General features: G+C 38.6%; 2 protein-coding genes across 9 annotated transcripts in view; one reads left to right on the plus strand and one right to left on the minus strand.

The window, feature by feature from the left end:
- Positions 1-1,846, minus strand: part of FAM186A (family with sequence similarity 186 member A) — a 77,070-nt gene extending 75,224 nt beyond the window's left edge. Inside the window, 1 exon segment of the mRNA XM_067010618.1 lies at positions 1,736-1,846. Coding sequence (XP_066866719.1) covers positions 1,736-1,846 — 111 coding nt within the window.
- A 3,629-nt stretch (positions 1,847-5,475) lies between these two features.
- LARP4 (La ribonucleoprotein 4) overlaps positions 5,476-27,198 on the plus strand; it is a 63,547-nt gene continuing 41,824 nt past the window's right edge. For 2 of the 8 annotated variants that reach the window (XM_059082773.2, XM_067009269.1), the window contains exons 1-4: positions 5,484-5,691; positions 22,464-22,611; positions 23,228-23,380; positions 25,681-25,756. In XM_059082773.2, coding sequence (XP_058938756.1) covers positions 5,674-5,691; positions 22,464-22,611; positions 23,228-23,380; positions 25,681-25,756 — 395 coding nt within the window. In that variant the 5' untranslated portion in view covers positions 5,484-5,673. The other 6 variants (XM_067009271.1, XM_059082775.2, XM_067009272.1 and 3 more) reach the window with 6 other exon arrangements.

Raw genomic sequence — 27,198 nt, forward strand, 5'->3', positions numbered from 1 at the left:
AAATTGATCTACAAATTCAATACATTCCCAGTCAAAATACCAGTAGGCTTTTTTTTCCCCAAAAAATATTTGACAGACTGATTCTAAGTATCCTATGGAAAAGCAAAGGGAGAAAGCAGTGTGGATAAAGACAGTTTTTTATTTTTTTAAATAAATTTATTTATTATTTATTTTTGGCTGCTTTGGGTCTTGCTGTGCATGGGCTTTCCCTAGTTGCAGTGAGCGGGGGCTACTCCTCGTTGAGGTGCCCGGGCTTCTCACTGTGGTGGCTTCTTGTGTTGCGGAGCACGGGTTCTAGGTGTGCGGGCTTCAGTAGATGTGGCATGTGAGCTCAGTAGTTGTGGCTTGCGGGCTCTAGAGCGCAGGCTCGGTAGTTGTGGCGCACGGGCTTAGTAGCTCCGTGGCATGTGGGATCTTCCCGGACCGAGGCTCAAACCCATGTCCTCTGAATTGGCAGGTGGATTCTTAACCACTGTGCCATCAGGGAAGTCCCAAAGACAGGTTTCAGATTATGAGTGTTTGAGTCTTGAGAGAAAAGCCCAAGAAGAGGAAAAGGAGGTAAAAGGAAGATGAAAGAAGTTGGGCACAATTGAAAAAGAACAAAGTTTAGGAATTAAAACTACATGATTTCAAGAATTATTATGAAACCTCAGTAATCAAGATACTGTGGTATTGTGGGACTTCTCTGGTGGCACAGTGGTTAAGAATCTGTCTGCCAATGCAGGGGACGTGGGTTCGAGCCCTAGTCCAGGAAGATCCCACATGCCGCTGAGCTACTAGGCCCATGTGCCACAACTACTGAGCCTGCACTCTAGAGCCCGCGAGCCAGAACAACTGAAGTCTGCATGCCTAGAACCCGTGTTCTGCGACAAAAGAAGCCACCGCAATGAGAAGCCTGCGCACCTCAATGAAGAGTAGCCCCCGCTCTCCGCAACTAGAGAAAGACCACGCGCAGGAACAAAGACCCAACACAGCCCAAAATAAATAAATTTTTTAAAAAAGACACTGTGGTATTGGCATTAAGATAAGACAAATAGATCAAGAGAACAGACTAGAGACTACATTAACTCACACATATATGATCAACTGATTTTCAGTAAAGGTGCAAATGCAATTTAATGGAGAAAGGGTAGTCTTTTCAACAAACAGAGCTAGAATAATTGTTAAAAAAAAAGAACCTCAATCCATATCTGATATCACATACAAAGATTAAGACAAAATGGATCATAGACCTAAATGTAAAATCTAAAAGTATAAAACTCCTAGAAGAATACATAAGAGAAAATGTATTGTCTTTGAACTTCTCTTGGCCAATAAACCCCTCTTCCATGAAGTGTTCAGGGGAAAGAAAGAAAAGGAGCTAGAACTCAATCACATTTCTTCTTGTTAATAAGTATTTGATAAAAGCTCAGTAGAGAACAAATTAAAACTATTGAATAAAATTAGATACCAATATTAGCTATATATTTTAATTTTTCTATCACAATCATTCAATAACACATGTGATTTATTTCTTAAAAAGCTTGATTATCTCTGATATGGAAGTGAAAGGAATTAATGTAGAATTGGAGCTTGTTATCCACAGAGTCAGAAGAAATCGTCATTTGAAATCAATGTGACCTCAAACACAGTCAAATGTCATGAAAATAAAGTGAATCCTTAAAAAAAAATGTAGCTGGTCATGGAATGTTTAAAAAGAAAGTTGCAATCTATAAACTTTTCATTTACTACCTACCTCTCTGGCTCGATGGAACTGTGCTTGCTCAATCCTAGTGATGACATCCTGTACCGTAAATGGGATCTCAAGCTTAGGGACCTCTGATCTATCATGGACATTTTTGTACATTATGGTGAAATCCAAAGCTTCTTTTTCTCCTTCCTATTCACTGTCTATCTCAGGTGGCATCTGGATAAACGTTTTGGAAGTTGAGTGATTTTCTTTTATTTCTTCGTTTTTCACAGAATATAGGCAAATGCTAATAAAGCCGTCCACAAGGAAGCTAGAAGAGGCTTTTCCCGCTCCCAAAGGTTGTGGTGTACCCTGATACTAGCCGTGGTGTTTCAGTCCGGGTGATGTCATAATAGACCCATTGTGACGTTATCATTGACTCAAACATTTAAAGAGTGCTTACTATATGCAGAGAATTAGGCATTCTATATGCTGTGATGGTAGCGGGTGAAGGGGGGAGGGAGGGAAAGAATAGACAACAGGAACGCTAAAAGAAATAGAAGGTATAGCCCTGTTTTAAATGAGCTTAAAATCTAGGTGTTAGAATTCAAGATCCAGTGTATCAAATGTAACTTCTGGTTCTTCTCTCCTCCTGAGGTTTTGCTTAAGAATGTTTAAGCTTGTAATGGAATAATTGTGTTGCAACTTCCTCAGCTGCCCTTCAACTTTTCCTAGACTTGTAGTAACTTGGACCATAGTATTTGGATGAAGATCACACTCTTTGCACTGCCTAGTGGCTCATTTTTTCAAGAAGCCTGACTGAAGGAGGCTTTGACATTCTGTAGTGGCTGGGAAATTCAAAGGAATGCTTAGAGGCTGCTTTCTAACTGAAAGAAGAGTACTTTGGGCAGCTCCTCTGATTGTAGAGGTGGTGAAAGGATTTAGGACACTAGAGCAATTAAAAGGACAGATGGTTTTGTTGATTGTGTAGATTATTTTTTAATTAAAAAAATGTGAAAAGTACAGAAAGAAATATAACAAATAGCCATGTGCCTACCACCCAGAACGAACAGGTATTAACATTTTGTCATATTTGCTTCAGATATTTTTTTTTTTTTTTTTTTTTTGTGGTATGCGGGCCTCTCACTGTTGTGGCCTCTCCCGTTGCGGGGCACAGGCTCCGGATGCGCAGGCCCAGCGGCCATGGCTCACGGGCCCAGCCGCTCCGCGGCATGTGGGATCTTCCCGGACCGGGGCGCGAACCCGTATCCCCTGCATCGGCAGGCGGATTCTCAACCACTGCGCCACCAGGGAAGCCCTGCTTCAGATATTTTTAAATAAAAGAACGCATTAGAGATAAAGTTGAAGTCCCCTCTGGTGTTCTCCCCAAACTCCTTCCTTCCTGTTTTTCCCTTTTCAGAGGGCCATAACAAGCATGAATTTGATGTATTTATGTCTAGTCTGCGTTTATATAGTTTTACTGCAAGTGTATGTGTTCATAAACTATGTAATATCATTTTGTATGTTTTAGATTTTATATAAATTGTGGATATATACCAATTTCTCTATGAGAACTTCTATGTTGAGTTCTTATTGTAACTTAGTCCTATGTTGAATGCTTGCTGTAAACTTGTAAATTTAAACAATTTGTTTCAATCCTTCAGAGAAAGGGATACAGGGGATCATAATGTAATTGTCTTTTAAAAATATCAATCAATATGTGAGAGCAAGTTAAATATTTTCCCTTCTAAGATCCTGTTGTCTAAATTACTCCCTCCCCTGTGTTCCCAAATCATTTTGTAAACTTTGTATTATAGCACTTATCTCATTGAGTGTAACTATTTATTATTTGTTTCTATCCACCAGTTGGTGAACCTCTCAAAACCAGATGCGGTACTCTAGGTTTCTTTATCTAACATTTGGCATATTCTTCCTCAGTACCTCCATGGAAACTGTCTAAAATTTGGATATTCATTATAGTTTAAAACTCCCCTCCTCATGGAAACTTTTCTAAGTCCCAGAATGCTTTCTTTTATTGTTAGACTGCACCCTCCCCATCAGTCATAAAATATCACTCCCTCCTTTCCTATAAATCACAATTAAGTCTATTTATTCAAGGAATTTCATAATATTTTCTGAAAGGACCACATTTAAGGAGAATTATTTATTTATATAAATGTGAGGTTTCATTAAAATATACATCATTACCCAGCATTTCTCAACATAATCAATTAATCTATTAAATTACTTTGTTGATAATAATACTATATTGTGAGATCCTTAAATAACTGTTAATTTCTCTTGATTTCTTTATATTGCTTACCCTAGTGGGCATTCACAAAGCAGCCTACATACTTGTCAACAAAACTAATTTAATATTATTGTGCTTTCTTTCTCCTTCATATTTTTTTTATGCAGCATGAAATTCATCAGCAACTGGAAATGAAGGCTTTTTAAAGCAAATTTTAAAATCTCTTCAATTTGACAAGCATTTGTTGAGATACTACTATGTGGCTACCATTATCCTAGACTGTGAAAAATATATGATAGGGACCTGTGAAGAAACTAAAACACAACAAAAAAAATTTAAGATAGAATATAATATTCAAGTGCTAACAAGGGACATGAAGAAGAGACCTGTGGGGAGCAGAGTCTTTGGGAGAACCTTATGGAGAGAGAAGATTGACTGACAAGTGAAGGCATTTCAGATAGGAATTCCAATGAGCCATGGCTTTGGAGGTGAGTGCAGAGTTTGTATTTCAGGGGAAAAAGTAAGGAGACTGGTTTAATTGAGATGAGGTAATGTTGAGTTTACTGCGGATCAGAGTAGGAGAGTATGGGACAGAAATATCAGCAATTTGAAGGGGAAATTAATTTGGTATCTAAATGAAAAATGAAGGGATTCATTTGAGGTTAAGGGAGATTACATAGGATCAGAATGGTAAGCTGTTGAAAGCAAATAATAGCAGTTTGGTGAAAATGAAACCTTCAATTTAAGAAGATTTTTTAAAATAATAGAATAGAAAAAATCCATTGGAGAAGATCAAGACATGACTGTTTCAAACGATGAGTGTCAGAGCTAGGATAGAAGTGGGACTGATAAGGAGGGATAAATCCTACTAAGTGTTGCTAAAGATAATAAGGATTTTGGATCATCTAACAGAAAATTATAAAGATAATTTAAAAAAATTTTTGTTGTATTTCATTTGAATTAATGGCAGAACATCAATGAAGAGGCTATCCAGGCTAAGTACTACCAAATAGCATTATATTGAGCAGAGATGTGGGTACCTAATTCAAGGGAACTTGGGGCAGTGCGTTCTAGAGAGCTCCTTCAACTGTAAAATAGGGATAATAGTATTATTGCGTTGGATTGGTTAGATTAATTCACGTAAAATACTTAGAATAGTGTCAGGCATGTAGTAGGCCTTTAATGTACAGCAGTTGCTGTTAATATGTTTGCTATTACTGCTGCTTTTTTCCCTTCTCTACTTTTTCCCTGAGAGCCGCCGCCTTTTCGGCAGGGCTGGTTGTTTTTCAGTACACTTTGCACAAGCTCGCTTTTTATCAGATCTAGGTCTTGGGCCACGAGAAATGCGGAGTTATTATGGCCATGGTAACTATCCGTTTCGCCAGGGATAAAATGCGCCTGTAAAATTTTTACACACTCCCGTGGCACAGAATGGTGCCTTCCTCTGATCGTTCCCCCGCCACATGATAGTACAGTCCATACTGCGGCTGGAAAAGGTAGTACAAAAGTTGAGCGCGCCGAGGATTTTCTCTTCTCCCGGAAGCAATTGTTCTCTAGAGCCGGAAACGGTTGCTGTTTCAAGGGAGGTGGGACTGGGCGGGTCAGGCCGCAGCGGCTGACGGCGGGGGAGGAGCCGGGTCCGCTGCCGGGTGGAGGGGCCAGGCGAGTGTCCTTATCCTAGCTATTGGGGCTCCGGCCTGTAAGCCAGTTGGAGTCGCGTCGGCGAGAACGATTGGGCCGAGCGGAGAAAGTCATGTTGCTCTTCGTGGAGGTGAGTGCACTTGGGATTCTCGTCCTGCTCTGAGGAGAGCAGGAGTGTGAAGGCGCCGGCCGGTCCCAGCGCCATGTGACTTTCCAGGCCGTACACGGCGCGGAACCGGCAGATAGGCTGACACAGCACCTGGGCCGTGCAGGCCCGCGGCTCCGCTCTGCGCGCTCGCAGCACTTTAGGAGGCTGTGAGAGGCGAGCGCTGTGGCGGGGGAGAACCGAAGGTGGAGAATCGAGGCTTCTCTGGTGCGGCGTGAGGATCGGAGGAAGGGGAAAGCGTCCCATATGGACCTCCTAGAGGTGGCGAGTGGGGGGGGGGAGGGCGGAGTCTGCGGAGAAAAGGGTAGTCAGGTGGGCGCGTTCCGGGGTGAAGCGAGGCCTCGCGCGGCCCTCTGGGAGCAGGCGAGCAACATGTGGGGCTGCGGAGGGAGGAAGGTGAAATTCGGTAGAAGTGTTTGGGAAAGAAAGTTGAAAGCCCCTGTTTAGCAACCCCCACCAAATTTTGTTTGGTCCCCGTCCCTAGGTCTCTGGAACGTTCTGTGGGTGGCAAGCGAGTTACTGTGAACGGAGGAGAAGCCAATAGGGTTTGGCTATATAAAGTTAACTCAGGCAGCAGCTCCGTGGTGAGGGGCTGATTTTATGAACGGATAAGAGCCCTTTACAAGGAAAATTCCAAGAACGAGCGAAACCCAGTTCGGGGAAAGCCGGGTTTTTTTTTTTAATTGTTATTTAACAATAGAAATACTTTTATTACTTTAACTGGAATATCTGCTGTTGGCCTATTTTAGTTTTTAAACGTAGTGGGTACCTGTTTTACACAAATACGAGGTTCAGTTTCTCTTATTTCTGTCTTTCTCTTGTGTGCAGTGAGCATCAGCTGACTGCCTGGCTAATGCTTTGAGTAGATTCCAGATCATATTGTTCTTGCTTTGTGAAAACGTCAAACCAGCAAAGCTGCAACTTCGCAGCTTGGCACTTGTTAACTATGCCCACAAAAAGAATCTTTTCAATGAGGGAAGGAATTTACAGGTTGTACAATGGATCGGGGGCCAGTCTATGGCGGGTTTTTTTTGACGGACGGGGGGTATCTTAATCCATAGTATTCCGGCATAAAGTAGACACACGCTATTGCCTTTTTTTTTAATATAACCGACAATATGTAGCTGATAAATTTGAGATCTTTATATTGGGTTTTAAAGAGACAGCTACCTTATAGAGTATTTCAACCTTGGTAGTAAAGATTCCAAGTAAATCATGAAAAGATTTAAAATTATTGAATCCATTCTGTTGATCGTTTTTTATCCTCGTTGTTTTCCTTGGGCAGAATAAGAAATCATATCTGATTTTAAGCAGTGCCTTTGTGTTAGGAATGTTATGCCAAGCAAATGCTGCAGGTTTTAAGTGTGTATGTGTTTTGCCGGGCAAAGGACTGTGAAGTTGTAGTTATATGAACATGAATTCCAGAATAAACTTTTGAGGTCCAAATTGATTGCTTTGGCTTTGTTAAAATGTGAACTTTAATAATAACTCCATTTATTGACCGTTTAAGCTAGATCCTCTTGTTTCTAAAACAACCTTGCAGTGATGAGAAAACTGAGGTGGAGAGTTTAATTTAGTAAGACTAAAGTAGTGGAACTGGGATTTAGATACAGGTAATTCTGAAGCCAAATCATAGCTCTCACTAAAATGTTACATATAGTTAATATTTCCATTAATCATTTTCTTTGTAAATCAGTATGTGGTTTAAAATTTTTCACATATAATGAGTTTTACTGAATATTAACAATGGCATTAAATATTTGGGTCTAATTATACGGTATTAACATCAATAAAATATAACATACTGGTCTTTTGGCATTTTGTTAACTAATATTCAATCCTTGTAACCTCATGATGTAGGAATTATTCTAAATGAGGGAACCAAAGCTCAGAAGTTTGATGTCTAAGGTCATTCAGGTGTAAATAATGTGGGGACTAAAGTCTGAAGTCTGGTTTCTAGAACATAAGTCACTGACTCCAAAACTTATTTTTGCACTTTCCAATGAGCCAGGGGTTCTTAATCTGGGTCCGTAGATGGAATTGAGGAAGTTCGTGAACTTGGTTGAGGAAAAAAAATTTGCCTGTTTATTTTCACTAGCTTCTTTTTGAAATCCAGAATTGAAGAGAATTAAAAATTCTTGACATTTCAATGGATGCAACAAGAGAAGTGTTTTCATATCATATTACAGTTTTTGCAGATATCTTGAAATGTTTACGTGCATTGCTCATTATTATATGTAAAAAAAAGTCTTGTTAATGCACTTGTAAAGATGTCATTTATTACTAAATTAGAGATTTAAAATACTTTTATAACTATACTATAATTGGTTTTTTGTAGTCCTGTGTATTTCATATACTTAAAAACATTCTGAGAAGAGATTCATAGGTTAATTGGACTACTGAAGAGGTCCATGGCATGAGGGAGGTTAATAACCACTTTACTACCAACTAAGTTGCTTTGGTAGGACTTCTCTAATCTGGGATTGATGAGTCCTCTGCAGCTGTGTTCAAAATCTTTTATTTGTGTGCATTTTTCTGGAGAGATTCCAGCTTAACTAGTTTATAACTGGAATCAGTGGGATAGATAATAGTAATGATAATAATATAATAATAGTTGTGTTCTCATGAATTGTGCTCACTATTGATATGTCAGGCCTGTTAAGTCTTTTTGCATGTATACATTTATATACATCAACTCAAACCTATCTATGAGGTAAGTAGCATTATTACTCCATTTTAGAGATAAAGAAACTAAGGCACAGAAAATTTAAGAAACTTGCCCAAGATCATATAGCTAGTGAATATTGAAGGTGGAATTAGAACTCTAAATTGCAGTATACTGCAATAGAAACCTATAGGCAGACAAGGAATCCTATTTTAAGTAATACTTAGATGTAACTTTTTAAAAACTTGGTCTTGCAGACAAAGGGCTATAGTGACTTCAGTAGTTTTATTGTTTTTATCTCACCTCTGTTCTGAAGGAGACACATATCGTGTCTGTCTCTCTGGGAAGAGGTAAAAACATTTGGATAATATACCAAATTGTCAAACATGTTCCAACGTAAATTCGGTTACAAAAAATTCTGAAAGTTTGAAACAGCAGTTTGCTATGTTCTTCTGGCTGCTAGCGAGTTATTTAAGTTTTTGAGCGCCAAGGAGGCAGTTTGCAATCTTTTCGTGTTTTTATGGTTTGCCAGTATTTTATTCATTTTTCAGATCATTTTCCCCCTCCAGTATTTCCAGCCAATTATGTCTGCTCTAGTTGTTTGGCAATGTTTTAATTGGATTTCTGTCTCTGTTTGAGTTTTTCCCTAAAAATGAGTACTTATAACCACTTATTTAGGTAGCAGTGACTTTTATGCACCCTAGGATGCATACTCTCACATATTTTTTTTTTTTTTTTTTTTTTTTGCGGTACGCGGGCCTCTCACTGCTGCGGCCTCTCCCGTTGCAGAGCACAGGCTTCGGACGCGCAGGCTCAGTGGCCATGGCTCACGGGCCTCGCCGCTCCGCAGCATGCTCTCACATAATATTTTAAAATTATTTTTAATTATGGTAAAATACACATAACAAAATGTATCATCTTAACCATTTTTAATGTACAGTTCTGTGGTATTAAGTACATTTACATTGTTGTGCAACCATTGCCACCATCCATCTCCAGAAACTTCATCTTGCAAAACTGAAGCTCTGTACACATTAAACAGTAAATCCCTCTTCCCCCAGATCTTATACAATTTTAAAAGTAATTTATCTGACTTCTAAAGTTTTCTGCTTTTTTAGGTGATAACGTTTTAAATTTTAGGTTAGCTTTAGAATCTGAAATAAGTGGGATATTTGCCTAGATAATTTTTCATTAATTTTATATTTCAGTATTCATAGGAAATTTTGCCTTTTACCTCAAGTACAGTACTCAGTTTTTTCCCATTGGCTTAAATAATCACGTATTTATAAAAAGTTATTAGATATGACTTAGTTGAAATGATTTTTCAAAAATGACTGAAAAGAAGAAAGTGCCGTAACGAATTGTGAAATTATTGCCAAGAAGAAATCAATAAGTGAATAGCTGAGTGATTTTTTTTTTTTTTTTTTGCGGTATGCGGGCCTCTCACTGCTGTGGCCTCTCCCGTTGCGGAGCACAGGCTCCGGACGCGCAGGCCTAGCGGCCATGGCTCACGGGCTTAGTTGCTCCGCGGCATGTGGGATCTTCCCGGACCAGGGCACGAACCCGTGTCCCCTGCATCGGCAGGCGGATTCTCAACCACTGCGCCACCAGGGAAGCCCTAGCTGAGTGATTTTTGAACAATTTGATTTTGGAATATTTATTGGAGCTGGATACAGAATTTTAAAATGGATAAACATTTTCAAAGAAATATTTTCAAATATAATGGGCTGAAAATGAAGTAGAAATTATTTTCGAAGTGTGAAAAGTGGAATAAAATGCTCAGAAGTGAATATAAAGATGTAAAAGTACCTCATGGTGCTTCAAATTACAGTATGTGAAAAACCAGTAACTAGAAAAATTGATATTAAACTATTTTCTATCAATTTGAGTTTGTTCAGGCCGTCTGTCAGCTCCATATTACTTCTCAGCTAATGGAAGTGATCTTTAGTAATAGACATGAACATTTGAAATCTGTAATTTTGGTCTCTCCCTAGGAGCTTAAAAAAAGATTTAGACCCTGTAGGTAGAGATGGGGTCCGTGTCTGTATTGCAGAGGAGTGGAAAGTAGAGGAGGTTAGGAAACGAATGCAGCTATCATTGTGAAGTCTTAAAAAAATTTTTTTAACTTCCTCTTCGAATATCCTTAAGTGAAAATGGAAAGTGACTCTTTAGCTCTGATAGTGCTTGTAGCATTTTAATTTATTGTTCCTATAGTCTGTGTTTTGCTTGTGTTTTCTTTAAAGTTTAATTCTTGAGGGAGGTTTCCAGTCTTGAAAACATTGTAAACTTTTGTGTTTTGCACTATGATTTTCTGTAAGGGTTTTGGAATCCTGGGTTCAAATGTTAGCTCTGACCTGAGGCAAGTGACAACTTTTTTTGAGCCTCAACTTCCTATATGTAATTTGAGAATGATTCTTCTGACAGTTTAGGTTGTGTTCATGGTGGGTTTTTTTGTTTTCTTTTTTGTTTTGTTTGGCTGTGTTGGGTCTTTGTTGCAGCTCGCGGGCTTTCTCTAGTGGCGGCCAGCCAGGGCTACTCTTCGTTGCAGTGCGCAGGCTTCTCATTGTGGTGGCTTCTCTAGTTGTGGAGCACGGGCTCTAGGCTCGTGAGCTTCAATAGTTGTGGCTCACGGGCTCTGGAGCACAGGCTCAGTAGTTGCGGCGCACGGGCCTAGTTGCTCCGCGGCATGTGGGATCTTCCCGGGCTAGGGATCGAACCCGTGTCCTCTGCATTGGCAGGCAGATTCTCAACCACTGCACCACCAGGGAAGCCCTGTGTTCATGGTGTTTATGTATTAAGCCTTGTTTGTAATACAGTCTAGGTAAAGGGTTGACAGACACTATCATTTGATCATCACAGGAAGTATTTCTGGGAAATTTATTAAAACTACATGATAGTAGCACTATTAATTGCAAAAGCTACTGTGAGATAACACTGATTTAAGAGACATATAACTTTGAGTTTGAATCCCAGCATTGTCATTGATCTGCTCTAAGCCAGTTTAATTACCTTACTTTAAATTTTTTTGTAGTTTGAGTATATTATCAATTGGGCAAATAAAACTTTTAAAATGAGAATGAAGCTTGCAGACTGTTAAAATACAGACTCATTTATATGCCAGATTTAAAGAAATACAAATGGTAAAGTGCAAATCGGCACTTTATATTTGCTCTTGTGGAAAAAAATATTTTTTCTAATGTATAAGTGTAAGTAAATGTAAGAAAAAAAACTTGAATATCACATACTCATATTTCCTCTCATCTATTGCCTTGTCTGGACATTTGAACCAATCTTTAGTTCAGAAAATATCTCTGTATTTATAAATGACTGGCTCTAAATTAAAGACAGAGGAGTACTTTAGATGAATATTACTAGGAGTATGGTATGAAAATAGGCATAGAGCCAAGGATGAGGAATTAAGTTTTGTTTGATTTATATATTATTGAGGGAAGAGAAAAGCGTTTTCTCTGTCAGGGCAGAAAAGTCAGGAGTAATCCAGAGTTTGTATAGTGCATAGTTGGCCTGTATTTCATACCACTAGGTAGTGCAAACTACAAAATGGGTAGAGTGACCATACGTCCCATTTTGTCCTGGACAGTCATAGCGTACACCTGTTTTCTGGAACCGATGTCGCACCCCATTTTATTCTCAAAAATGTCCTTGTTTGTATGATACTTTTTCAGAGGAGATCCGAGATTTACTGTGTGATTGTTGGCTGTTTGTTGTTTTTCCATATCATTAACAAGGGAAGATAGTGTACTAAATTGGTACTAAAGTATTTGTTGTTGAATTGGCTAGGGGAAATGTAAATTTATAGGATTTACAGAAATTTGCAGTTGAGCAAGCCAAGGGAAATAGGGTTATTCTATCGTTTTGAGTTGGAGGAAGGAAAAAAATAGGAGGGCAGTGATTGAGTAATAATAAGATACATTTATATGAAAGGTTGCATAAAAGAATGGTTAAGAACATGGACTCTGGGGCCAGGCTGCCTGCTCAGGTTAGGCAACTTTCTAGTTGTATGACCTTGGGCAAGTTGTTTAACCTGTGTTTCTCAGTTTCCCTATCTGTAAATTGAGGATAATACTAACATATGAGATATTATAATTATTATCTATCTCAAAGGGTTGTTAAGAGGATTGACAGTCGATATAAAGCGCTTAGTGTCTGGTCCATAATAAATATAAATGAGTTGCTGCCTTCACATATACTTATGAAAGATCTCATTTGAGTTTTCGTAACAAACAGTTTGCTGACTTGGCTATACACACTAGGAATTAAAAGGTGCCCTTTTTTGAAAAGGATTATTTTCATATTTAGTACTGATATTTGAGGTTTGAGGTTTTTTTGAGTTCATTTGTATAGTTAGCTATTGGCTTTATCAGATGACCAATTTGAAGTTAAATGACTTGGTATTTTGAGGACTATTTAAATGCTAAATATCTATTAATTGGGTTCTTAGTCTTTAATAATAAGATGATCATGAATCTCATATGTAGAACTTTTTAGGAAGAAGTCTAATTTTGATTATATCTTCAGATCAATCCATGAATCCCCAAAGGTTGTGTTTTTTTTGACTGCTCTGGGTCTTCGTTGCGTTTGGGCTTTCTCTAGTTGCGGTGAGTGGGGGCTTCTTTTCATTGCGGTGCGCAGGCTTCTCATTGCGGTGGCTTCTCCTTACGGAGCACGGGCTCTAGGTGCACAGGCTTCAGTGCGATGCACGGGCTTAGTTGCTCCACAGCATGTGGTATCTTCCTGGACCAGGACTCGAACCTGTGCCCCCTGTATTGGCAGGTGGATTCTTAACTACTGTGCCACCAGGGAAGCCCTCCCCCAGAGTTTTAAGCACTCATCATCTGTCATCTGACTGAGGAAGTGGGAATTTGGGGAACTTGTCTTTCCCTCTGATATTAGAGGATCAACAGTAATAGTTTTATTGATGAATAAACTGAAGATTTCCTTCCAGGTGTGGAGTAAGTGAATCCTGATTTTTGACAATTTGGCACATGACTTAGGTTGGTCCAGTTACCTTGCTCCTCAAAGTGTGAGCCTCAGTAACTTCCTTACCCCAGGGCTTGTTAGAGTACAAACTCTCTAGCCCTATCCCTGAACTGCTGAATCAGAATCTGCATTTTATCAAGATCCCTAGATAATTCTTATGCACAGTAAAGTTTAAGAAACTCTCATATAGCATATAAATTTTATTATTGGTCTCCTGTGTGCTAGTTACTATTCAAGGTGCTAGAGAAGAGTAAACCATAGACAAGGTCACTGCCATTGTGCAGCTTGCAGACAAAATAATTCAAGTTAGGATAAGTGCTTTGTAATAGGGGGTAAATTTTATTGCGCAAATTACCATGGATCGTACCTTTTTTTAAGTTGAAAATTAGCTGTACCATGGCCCTAAGATAGAAATCATTGCAGAGCTGAATTTGACTTCTGCCCTGTGTACTCTAGTTCTTACCTGGTGTCTATTTTCTATATCCATTTCTTCTGTATTGTTAGACACTCTAGGTGGAACTGGGGCCAGGGACTGTTGCACAGACTTGGTGAGGAGATTTGTAATATTCCTTAAATAGTATGTAACTTGTTGTCTTAAAATTTTCTCTAAGGCAACTGTAGTATAGTGGCAGACTCTGCAGAATGCCTAGGTTCAAATTCTGGCTCTGTCTTTATTAGCTGTGCAGCCTTGGGCAGATTACCTTTAGGTAAAGTAAGGTTTTCCTTATCTACAAAATGTGGATGATAGAATTTAAATGTAGTTGTTACGAAGATGAATTAAGTGTTCCATAAATGTTAGTTATCCTTCTTTGTCAGAATGGGTGAAAAATTCCCAGTTTTCATTTTTACTTTCTATAAAATGCCCCTAAGCATCTTCTGGTAGGACTCTGAAGTTTCATGCTGGATGAAATGACAGGTGTTTATATTTTTTTGGGGAGTGGGGGGCAGCTGTGCCTTGCAGCTTGTGGGATCTTAGTTCCCTGACCAGGGATTGAACCTGTGCCCCTTGCAGTGGAAGTGCGGAGTCATAACCGCTGGACCGCCAGGGAATTCCACCCCACTTTTTTTTTTTTTAAAGTACTTGTGGTGTTGTCCTCTCAGTATTGGAGATGTAAAAATTAAACCTGGATGATTGATCTGCCATGAGGCAAATAAGTTTAATCAATTTCTATACTTTATTTCTGTTTTTCAGCATTTGTAGGGTTAAGTGGCATGGGATTTCTGTTTCTGATAGTAAATAGGTAAGTAAAACAAACAGTTATATATGACCAAAGAGATGGTTTTGCCATATTTATGGTGACTTTTTCCTAACTCTTGGTTCTATTACCTTAAAACTGCTCTCATGACCAGAAGATATCATTTTGCCAAGAAATTTATGTTTCTGTTTTTTCCTTTCATTTGTATCTTTCCCCAGATAGGAACTGGCATAAAATGGGTCAATCATAAGGACTGCTTTTGGCTTATTCGATAATGGCATTAGAATGCCATTATTGCTTAGAGATAGAGGTGTTAATCTGTTAGTTTTATGGACTGACAATTTGAATATTTTTGTGGTGATTTGAGAGTATCTTTGTGCTTACATACTGCATATATGTATGTTGGCAGATAGTTTCAGCATGCACTTGGACAATTTACATCTTTAATAGATGTTTTATATAACTGTAGCCTCAAGGGCTTACTTCTAGTTCTGTGGGAGAGATAAGGATTTTTTTTAATGAGGTAAGGATTTTTATGGGCTTCTTTATTAAACTTAGTCAAAAGATGAGTCGAACATGGTTATCTAGAATTTAAATGAAAAATCAAGTCTTTGTTCTCATTAAACTGACTTGTCGGATTCATTATCTTGTCATTTTAAAGATTATTTGTTATAGGAAAACATCAACGTTTTAATTTTTTTTTCAATTAAAAAAAATTATTTATTTATTTATTTTGGCTGTGCCGGGTCTTTGTTGCAGCACTTAGGATCTTTAGTTGTGACATGTGTGTGGGACCTAGTTCCCTGACCAGGGATTGAACCCAGGCCCCCTGCATTGGGCACTCGGAGTCTTAACCACTGGACTACCAGGAAGTCCCCACATCAACTTTTTTTGATGGACATTTTCAGTTTCCAAATTTTCTTTGTATTGAGTAGTTCTATAAAGGACATTCTTGTGTATAATAAAGCTCTTAGGTTGATATTCTCTGCAGTAGCTCAAATAGTGAATGTTTAAAAGTTTTTCACATCAGTATTGAAATATTGCTTTACAAAGGTGTTATGACCTTATTTATTAATTTGTTTGTTTATTTATTTGCCATGCCATGCGGCAAGCAGATCTTATTTCCCAGACCAGGGATCGAACCTATGCCCCCTCAGTGGAAGTGTGAAGTCCTAACTGCTGGACTACCAGGGAATTCCCTCTCCACTTTTTTCTGTGCTTGTGCATTATTTCACAGACTTGAATCATTTCTATAAGATAGCAACTTGCTTTACTGTTTTTCCAAGTGTCTTCAAAATGTGACCATTTTCCACGTCTTGTATATTTTTTTTCTGCATTTTTAAAAACTTCATTTTGAAATAATTATAGATTCACAAGAAGTTGTCCCCAGAATGTACAGGGTGGTACCGTGTACTTTTTGCCCAGGTCCCTCCAGTAGTAACACCTTGTTTAACCATAGTATGATGTAAAGACAGGCAAATTTACGTTGATACAGTGCGCAGAACTTATTCAGATCTCATCAGTTTTATATACAATCTGGTTTTAAGGCTCTAGGATATTCTGTATGTGGCTGGACTACAGTTACTGAAAAAATCCTCACTCTCTTGTTGGTGTCTTGTTCTGTTCAGGCTGCTATAACAATATCACAGATTAGGTAGCTTATGAACAACAGAAATTTATTTCTGGGAAGTCCAGGATCATGGTGCCAACAAATTTGCTATTTCATGAGGGTTTTCAGGTTCATAGATAGTGCCTTTTCACTGTGTCCTCAGTGGTGGAAGGGGCTAGGGACGTCTGTGGAATCTCTTTTAGAAGAGCACTAATCTCATTCATTTTCATGACTTAAGCAACTCCCAAAGGCCCCACCTCCCAGTACTATGACATTGGTCATTAGGATTTCAACATATGAAGTTGGGAGTTAACACAGATGTTCAGACCATAGCAGTTGAATGTTTCTAATTTTTTACTATTATAAAATTGTGATGAACATCTTTGTGTTTATATTTTTGTATGTCTTTCTTTTGAGCAAATCTGACAAGTAGAATTTCTGGACCAAAGGATATATAATTTTAAGGCTTTTGATAAACATTGCCAACTCTAGCAAAGTTATATGAATTACAGCAGTGAGTTGTTTCTTTTTATACTTGTCAAAATGGCACTAAGTAATTCAATAGGTAAAATTGACTTTTTTAAAAAAGATTTTTATTTATTTTTATTTTTGGCTGCATTGGGTCTTAGTTGCAACTCACAGGCTTCTCTCCAGTCGTGGAACGTGGGCTCAGTAGTTGCGGTGCGTGGGCTCTCTAGTTGTGGTACGTGGGCTTAGTTGCCCTGCAACATGTGGGATCTTATTTCCCCAACCAGGGATCAAACCCGTGTCCCCTGGCATTGGAAGGTGGATTCTTAACCACTGGACCACAAGGGAAGTCCTGGTAAAATTGACGTTATTTGGCGGGGGCCATGCTGCGCAGCATGCGGGATCTTAGTTCCATGACCAGGGATTGAACCCATGCCTCCTGCAGTGGAAGTGTGGAGTCCTAACCACTGGACACCAGGAAATCACCTAAAATTGACATTTTGCAATTAATTATTCCTGCTTGTTTTTGTACCTTTTCCCTGTTTGGCAGATCTCTTACTAGTTTCCAGTTCTATTGTTTTTTTTTTCTTCTTTTTCCCTGCATTGTGTCTTTGTTGCTGCAAGCGGGCTTGCTCCAGTCAGAGAAATGGCTACTCTTCATTGTGGTGTGCGGGCCTCTCATTGAGGTGGCTTCTCGTTGTGGAGCACAGGCTCTAGATGCACGGGCTTCAGTAGTTGCAGCAACACAGGCCCTAGAGTGTGTGGGCTTCAGTAGTTGTGGGGGTGTGTGGGTTCATTATTTGCGGCGCACAGGCGCTAGGGTGTGTGGGCTTCGGTAGTTGTGGCTCGCGGGCTCTAGAGCGCTGGCTCAGTAGTTGTGGCGCGTGGGCTTAGTTGCTCTGCGGCATGTGGGATCTTCCTGGACCAGGGCTCAAACCCGTGTCCCCTGCATTGGCAGGAGGATTCTTAACCACCGCACCACCGGGGAAGTCCCCAGTTCTATTGTTAATAGTAACCTTCCAAACCTTTTCTGTTTTTACATACCAATATGTTTATCTGTACAATGATTTTATGTTTGTTAATATGAATAAAAAGCAAAATGCTTATTGTTATGCAACTTGAATATTTTCACTGAATAACATACCTTGGAGCACATTCCACATTAGTGTATGTAGGCCTTTAAAAAAATTTTTATAGTATTCTATGTTATGAAATATACTACATTTTATTTAACCATTTGTGTAGATGGATATTTAAGTTATTTTCAGTCTTTCACTAATAGGGTCAGGGCTGCAATATACCTTCTTATATATGTCTTCTTCTGTACATCAATAGCTTTTAGAGTGTATACTCTTAACTAGGCTGGAGAAAAATATAAATATGCCCAGGAGTACTGCTCGTCTATATGCCATAGACCTCACACTTTGATTATTCTTGGCACCATTAGCAAGGGAGACCTCAGATTTATGGGTAGTATGCTGCTGAAAGTCATCTAGTTAATTATTTTGAGTCATTGTTAAATGCTCAGTGAAATAGTACATCCCATCAGTAAGTAAAAGTTAAGTTTTTTAAATCATAATTCCCCAGTATTGGGTATTTATTTATAAATTAAGTATATGTGGCATAATATCTTATATGTTAAATATTAGCCTTAATCTCTTTGTCATATTTGGGACCTCCCAATTCTTCAGTAGCTTTCTACATTTGCAGAAATGCCCATATTATGAATTAGGCCTCTCCAGTGAACGTACTAGTCAAAACTCAAATTCCCAGATTCCCTTGTATCTAGATGGATGCAGGCATGTTACCTAAGAGCCACTAGTCAGACCACACCTACAGATGTCTTCTCTTTGAAAGTATACAGTGTAGGGAAATGAGGGTTCTATTCATAACTTCCATTTTATAGACAGAAGTGGCAGTAGAGGTGGTCAGCTTAAAGTGGAGTTAATAAACGGTTGAGTTCCTAATAGAGAAGTGGCATTGGTGCCGGTAATAATAAAAGTTGTAATGGATTTGAATTTTGGCATTTACTGCTTGGTGGTAGCAGGGTTAGTGATTTCCTCATCAGGGTACTTCCGGAACATTATTTTGAGTGATGTTACCTTTGCATCTGTTTATTTTTCAGCCCTTCCAGTGACAGTGACACTATCTTTTAATAAATTACCTTTCTGTTTAATTTACCTAACTGATAAGCACGCACTGTTCACATGTCTACATAGGGGCAAATGTAAAGTTGACTTGCATTCTAAAATTGCTACCTAGGGACTTCTCTGGTGGTCCAGTGGCTAAGGCTCTGCTCTCCAGTGCAGGGGGGCCCAGGTTTGATCCCTGGTCAAGGAACTAGATCCCACATGCATGCTGCAACTAAGAGTTTGCGTGCCGCAACTGAAGTTCCTGCATGCGGCGAAGAAGATCTCGTGTGCCACAACTAAGACCCGGTGTAGCCAAATAAATAAATAAATATTTAAGAAAGAAAGAAAAAACTGGTACCTAGAGGTGTGTTTGATTGCTTGTTTCTTTTGCCACGTCATGAGGCTTTCAGGATCCCAGTTTCCTGACCTGGGATTGAACCCCTACCTACTGCAGTGGAAGCGTGGAGACCCAATCACTGGACCGCCAAGGAATTACATACCTAGAGATTTTTAAATAATACCTAGGTACCTGTCCTGGTGGGGCTACCTGGTGATGCTATAAGAAAATTGGTTGTCTGTTCCCTGAGCTAATTAATGATATGAAGTAGTTGTGAATTAACATCTCTAAGCGAAGATGTTGCTTTGGTTATTCATCTTTGGTGCTACTTCAAAGATGCTTTTGCTCCCTTGCTATGTTTGACATTTTGTTATTGGTTTTGATGTTTATTGTAAAAGCTTTTAGCAGCCCTGAAATCAAAAGCCAAGAACCACTCCAATGTAAGACTTCCATTTTAAACAGGCACATGAAAACAAGGAAGATTGTATCAACTCTGATTTTCTAGCACATCAGAAGGGTACAGAAGCTAAACATTAGTTGGCTTCTTTTGTTTGTTTTGTTTTGCACCTATGCCTCTACTGTTCCATTCAAATAGACAGTTGAAGGTCTACTCTTGGCCTGGTTTATATTAATAGTTGAAATAGAAAAGGAAGACCCAGTTTCTACCTTTTCTTCATTGAGCCCACTGCCTGGTTGCAAAGAACACTTACTTAAATAAACTATTATAGTGGTAACAAAATGAAGTATGTACAGATAACAAGAGGGAAAGAGGAAGTCGTGACCAACACACATGAAGTTAGGTGTCCAAGGTGTGTAGAAACTATAAGGAGTTTTGGTAGAATAGGCATTATACACACACACACACACACATTTTTAAAACTTGCTTGTTTACTTTTATTTCCTAATGAGGGTTTTATTTATTTATTTACTTATTTATTATTATTTTGTTAGGCTGTGTTGGGTCTTTGCTGCACGCAGGCTTTCTCTAGTTGTGGTGAACAGGGGCTACTCTTCACTGTGGTGCGTGGGCTTCTCATTGCTGGGGTTTCTTTTGTTGCGGAGCACGGGCTCTAGGTGCACCGGCTTCAGTAGTTGTGGCTTGCGAGCTCCAGAGCTCAGACTCAGTAGTTGTGGCTCACGGGCTTAGTTACTCCGCAGCATGTGGGATCTTCCCAGACCAGAGTTTGAACCCCTGTCCTCTGCATTGGCAGGTGGATTCTTAACCACTGTGCCACCAGGGAAGTCCCATTTTATTTTTTAAAATAAGGAAACTGGGGTCAGTGATTGCACAGTTACTGGGTGGAAGAGTAAACTTGATCTTTGTCTGTTATACCATAGTTCCCTCTCAATTGTTGGAATTTCTCTTCAATTTTTTTTTAAAAAATAATTTATTATTTATTTATTTGGGGCTGCATTGGGCCTTCATTGCTGCACGCGGGCTTTCTCTAGTTGCAGTGAGCAGGAGCCACTCTTCGTTGCGGTGCGCGGCCCTCCCACTGCGGTGGCCTCTCCCACTGCAGAGCATGGCCCCATGGCGCCCGTGCATCAGCAGTTGTGGCTCGTGGGCCTCAGCAGTTGTGGTTCACAGGCTCTAGAGCACAGGCTCAGCAGCTGTGGCTCACAGACTTAGTTGCTCTGCGGCATGTGGGATCCTCCTGGACCAGGACTCGAACCAGTGTCCCCTGCATTGGCAGGCGGATTCCCAACAACTGCGCCACCAGGGAAGTCCCCAGTTTAGCTTTCTTAAGACAGTATTGGTACTTTTAAAGAAATATGAATTTTGAGATTTTGGAAAACAACTGGGAAGTTGGTTAATTTTTTTAACTTATGTTTTAAGCAGAGATTTAAGCTGGTAAGCAAGCAAATGAAATCTTCAGACCAAAAAAATCAGCAAGTACTAATCCAGAGAGAAGCAGGTGTTAAACCTAGGGCCTGCCCCTAATGCATCTGTTGATCCTTAGTGGCCCAGAGCTTAGATTTTAATTGCAGTGCTTAGAGACAGAACACAAGATAAACTAGGGGAAAAAACAGCTTTCTCAGGGCTTCCCTGGTGGTGCAGTGGTTGAGAGTCCGCCTGCCGATGCAGGGGACACGGGTTCGTGCCCCGGTCCGGGAAGATCCCACATGCCATGGAGCTGCTGGGCCTGTGAGCCATGGCTGCTGGGCCTGCGCATCCGGAGCCTGTGCTCCGCAACGGGAGAGGCCACAACAGTGAGAAGCCCGCGTACAGCAAAAGAACAAAACAAAGCAAAAAACAGCTTTCTCAGAGAAAAGGAAGACTTGTCAGCTTTAGCCTTGGCTCTGGGTTGGTGGAAGGAGGGGTCTTATTCTAACCACAAATCCTTTTTGATGCAAAGTAGGGCTAAAATTCCCACTACTTGTTCTCCAGAAACCCACGTTGAAATTTTTAAGTGATACCAGATTGGTAGTCTTACTGTGCAGTCATCCAGCAGAAAGAAAACAAATCCTCTGGGCTTCCCTGGTGGCGCAGTGTTTAGGAATCCGCCTGCCAATGCAGGGAACACGGGTTCGAGCCCTGGTCTGGTAAGATCCCACATACCGCGGAGCAACTAAGCCTGTGCGCCACAACTATCGAGCCTGTGCTCTAGAGCCCACGAGCCACAACTACTGAGCCCGCGTACCACAACTACTGAGCCCGCATGCCTAGAGCCTGTGCTCCACAACAAGAGAAGACACCCCAATGAGAAGCCCACGCGCCGCAACTAGAGAAAGCCTGAAGACCCAACAAAGACCCAACGCAGCCAAAGATAAATAAATAAATAAATAAATTAAATAAAAGAAAATACACTTTCAGGACAAATGAAATAATGCATTGTAACATAAGGCAGAATGCAGTTTTTGACTTGGGAAAAAATTTCCACTTATAGAATCATTCAGACTCTCTATCACAGCTTAGATGGCAATAAAAATTATGTACTGTGGAAAATTGCTATAGATAACTCAAAAGTTTGTTCTAGGCACTCAAACACACACTAACGTCAAAGATATGTGAATAGTTTTAATAAATTTTATAATACTTGCAAGTAGGTTGGGGTAAAGCAGTATTTCTATATTAATAGTATTTTATTAAAATATGTTTTTATTGTATAAGTAGCTAAATTTTACATATAAACATTTCAAGTTCATCTGCTTAAAAAGGTTTATATTTTCAAGTTGAGCCAAAAACTTAAAAATATTGTTTATTTAATATTTATTATTAAATTACATAATATTATTGGGATTTTCTTCACATTTAAGTAAATTTTGTCTACATTTATTATTTTAATGCACTGACTTTTAAAATTAACAAATGGATCCTTTTAATATTTAGCAGGTAACATCTAAAGGAACTGGCTTAAATCCTAATGCCAAAGTATGGCAAGAAATACCTCCAGGAAATACTGATGCCACTCCAGTAACTCATGGAACTGAAAGCTCTTGGCATGAAACAGCAGCCACATCAGGGTCTCATCCTGAGGGTAAGTCGTAAATATTTCATCAGATTGAATCACATTTTGGTTAAACATACGGCCAAACCAGTTTATAGAACTTTTAATACATTCTTTGATAAAATATATTTATAAATGTTTAACATGTAGTTTGTATACCATTCTCGTTTATTTCCAGTACGAATGGATTGCCACTAATTTCAGACAGTAGCTGTATCTTTGGGTTCAGCATTTAACCCATGTACAATATGGTATTTTTAAATTAGTTTTGATCTACCGTCATTGCCAATGCTATTTACTCACTGTTTGATCTTAGGCAAATGACTTAACCTCTCCATGCTTGTTGCCTTCATCTGTAAAACATTAACAATAGCAATTAATTTTGGCATTGGTTTTTCTGAGAATTAAGTGAATAAAGTACATGAAGCTGTCTTATACATAGATAGTACTATGTAAGTTTAAGCTATTGTTAATCATTTTAGCTTATCCATAATGGTCAAACTTACCTCCTTTGGACTCTTACTTAAAATCATGTGGATATTTTCCCAATTGCTAGAATTCTTTAAAATCTTGTTGTGCCCAGAGTGCCTAAAGATAGGATTTTAAAGAATTACTATTCACTTCCTATATGTTTTCTTTAATACAGGTAATAGAGAACTTGCAGATGATATGTGTAAGGAATATGAAGTAATGTATTCATCTTGTGAAACCACAAGAACTACTACAGGCATTGAGGAATCAACTGATGGAATGATTTTGGGACCAGAAGATCTGAGTTACCAAATATATGATGTTTCTGGTAAACTTTATGGTTTTATCGGTAAAATGAGAATGCAGTATGCTAGTCTTTTTCCCCCTCCAGTCTCTTTATCATTGTTCTAGTAAACATGGCATTGATCGGTCTATTTTATTATTTGAAAAGAAGTTTATCTTAATGAAATATTAGGTGACTTTTATAAATACTGTTTTCAAATGGCCAAGCATGAACATTGTAATTTAAAAAGAATGTTTATTTTAAAGATCTTATTAAAGGAAAGTGTGAAATTAAAGATGAAAGGAAAAAACAGTCAATATAGTTAAAAGAGACCTAAATTATAATCTTTCAGCGTCCAAGTTTCTTGATCTATTAGTTGGGATCAACGCAAGTTCTGTCAATTTTCTGTCGGTGTGAAATGCATTTATAAATGTGAGATTGCAAGGATTAATTGTGAGAAAAAGGTTGTGTTGTATCATAGTTCTACTACAGTTCAACTTGTGAGATACGTTTTTTTCACATTTATTTAATTAGCATGGATTATTAATTGCTTGGACTTAAAATGGATAAAAAAAGAAACTAAAGATAGACTATGGAACCTGATTACCTAACTTTATTTTTCTAAGTTCTAAAGGGTCTCTTTGGAAAATAAGTGTAATAGGGAGTAGGCATTTCTATCACTGCTTAGTTCCCTGGCATTAGTCAAGGTATATAAACCTATGTTCTCAGTTTATTTATTATATATATCTGGATTAGATTTCTAAGGTTGGTCAGCTTGTAAGTTGATTTCTGAAGTAGAATGGGGTGGTATTTCCATATAATAATTTAAGGTGGTTAGGTTTTGCTCCCTCCTTGTTATAATATACTTATCCACTGGCTACTTTGAACTTAGAGTTGGTTTAAGTGAATTGGCAACCAGTTGGTATTTTTTAAAAGTTTGCTGTAATAACACTGAAAGCTTAAATGAAGTTATTATTCATTTAGCCAGCATTTGGGTAGATGAATTTTGTATTAGAAGGGTTGCATATACTACATAGAAATAGAATGCTTCTTATTTCATTTTTAATGAAATTAATTTAATATCTAATATCATTTTGAATCTTGAGTAGTAAGACAAAGTAGTGGTAAAATCATGCCCCAAATGTATCTTTACAGGAAAATATAGTGCTCTAAAATTAAGCAATGAAAAGAGTATTAAGAGATAGAGGTGGGGTTTTTTAAAAATTGAAGTATAGTTGATTTACAATGTGTTAATTTCTGCTGTACAGCAAAGGGATTCAGTAATACACACACACACGTTCTTTTTTATATTATTTTCCATTATGTTTTATCACAGAATATTGAATGTAGTTCCCTGTGCTATACAGTAGGACCTTGTTTATCCATTCTTTATATAATAGTTTGCATCTACTAACCCCAAACTCCTAATCCATCCCTCCCCTCCCCTACCTCCCCCATGGCAACAACAAGTCTGTTAAGAGATAGAAGTTTAAGGAGTGTGACTAACATCAGATTTACTACCTATAGTACAGATGTGGAGCCACATATATATCCCACTTTGTGTAGTTCCTGTCTTCAAATTTGGATTACTGTTACTTTTGTTCATGTATATAAATTTATTTATTTTTATCTGTTTTTTTGGCTGTGTTGGGTCTTCGTTGCTGTGTGTGGGCTTTCTCTAGTTGTGGCACATGGGCTTCTCACTGTGGTGGCTTCTCTTGTTGCGGAGCACAGGTTCTAGGCACACAGGCTTCAGTAGTTGTGTCTCACGGGCTTAGTAGTTGTGGCTTGAGGGCTCAGTAGTTGTGGCTTGTGGGCTCAGTAGTTGTGACTCACGGGCTCTAAAGCACAGTCTCAGTAGTTGTGGTGCACGGGCTTAGTTGCTCCACGGCATGTGGGATCTTCCCGGACCAGGGCTCAAACCCATGTTCCCTGTATTGGCAGGCGGATTCTTAACTACTGCGCCACCAGGGAAGCCCCTAGATTACTGTTACTTTTGCTCTTTGAGTTTTCATTAAAGAAATAAGTAGTTATCACATTTTTTAAAGTATTTAGGGTAATGTTTTACAATATGGTATCCAAGTGCTGTTAGTATTACCGATGATTTGTTAATTACTTGATTAAATATGTAATTTTAAAACTGATATGAAATCTGTCTAAAGAAAGAAGAATAGATAGGTTAAAAGGTAGACCTTGTGTATCTGAATTCTAAAAAGAATAAAAATACAGTTTTCTGGTGATTTTAATTTGTGCATACTTTGTGGCTTACTCTGAAAACAATATGTAAAGTTTACTACCTATGGTAATTAGGTATTAACTTTTCCCCTCTTGTTTTCTACCATCAGGAGAAAGCAACTCAGCAATTTCTACAGAAGAACTAAAAGAGTGTTTGAAGAAACAATTAGAATTCTGTTTCTCAAGGTACACTATCATTTTTTAATTGACCTTTCTCCTTTTTGAATTGTTTGATTAGTAGATGTGAAATACCTATGAAATAGAATGGAAAAATGGTTTTAATTTCCTTTGGTGATGTATTTTGGTATCATTCTTCAGTATATTTCTTAACTAGATTTAAAGATGTGGTCTCCAGTTGGTTATGTAAAGGGTCTAGCCCCAGTAGAAATATAATGAAATTTCTCTTGGATATTTTTCCTATAATCATATTCATTTTTAGGGTTCTCTTTATGTTTTTCATAGTTTGCTCTTGTAATCTTTGAGCATAGAGTTATTATTATTTTTTTTATTTTTATTTTTTGTGGTACGCGGGCCTCTCACTGTTGTGGCCTCTCCCATTGCGGAGCGCAGGCTCCGGACGCGCAGGCTCAGCGGCCATGGCTCACGGGCCCAGCCGCTCTGCGGCATGTGGGATCTTCACGGACCGGGGCATGAACCCGTGTCCCCTGCATCGGCAGGCGGATTCTCAACCACTGTGCCTCCAGGGAAGCCCTAGAGTTATTTTTAATAAGATATGTGGATGGGTATAGAATTTATATTACCAGTTTCTTCTATTAAATAAAGAGTTCCTTCAGGCAAACGTTTCAAGATATCTTATTTACAGATAAGAATTAAGAATTATGTAGGTATATTTATAGCTTAGATGTATAAACCTTCAGTATGTAGAACTACCCCTTACAAAATAAACAGAAGTTTGGATATGCGTGCAAATGTAATGCCTTCTGTTTTTTGGAGGAGGACCAGTAAATCAGTTTTTTAAGCTAGAAACCTGGATTTTATCATAGACTTCTTTATTTCCTTACATATAATACAGTCTTGACTCAGTTATAATTGATTCTTCATCCTGAATATCTCCCTTTTCTTCTCCACCTTTTTCTTCTTTGCCTTTATAGTCTAGTACAGGCCCTAGTTTTATGAAAACAAGACCCTTCTAATCAGTTGTGCCTATGATGCAATTCATTTTGTCTCCCATACTTGTCATAGTTATTTTAAAATCTTTGCCTACTAACTGGATCATTTGTATGTCTGCTTATATTTCTGAGGTTTTTTTTCTCTTGATTGTCACAATTTCCTGACTTTTTGCATGTCTTATAAATTTTGATTATAATTTGGACACTACATATGCTTGGCACTACATATAAAAGAAACTAGAAAGCTGCAGTGCCATAATTTTTCTCTCTAGACAAGATTTGAGCTTTCTTCTCGTAAGCAGAAGCAGATTGATTTCTTCAGTCCAGTTAGGGATTGAGCTGAGTCAGGGCTGAGCAGCCACTTTAATTAGACTCGATCGACCTCTGATTTATCTCTGAGGTATGACCTCAGACATAGGCATGACCTTCTTAGGCTTTTGATTTAGAAGTTGGCAGTTTTCTGTTACCTCAGTCGTGAAACACCAAGGGAAATTTAGT

Source organism: Kogia breviceps, chromosome 12, assembly GCF_026419965.1.
Source record: "Kogia breviceps isolate mKogBre1 chromosome 12, mKogBre1 haplotype 1, whole genome shotgun sequence".
Lineage (NCBI taxonomy): Eukaryota > Metazoa > Chordata > Mammalia > Artiodactyla > Physeteridae > Kogia > Kogia breviceps.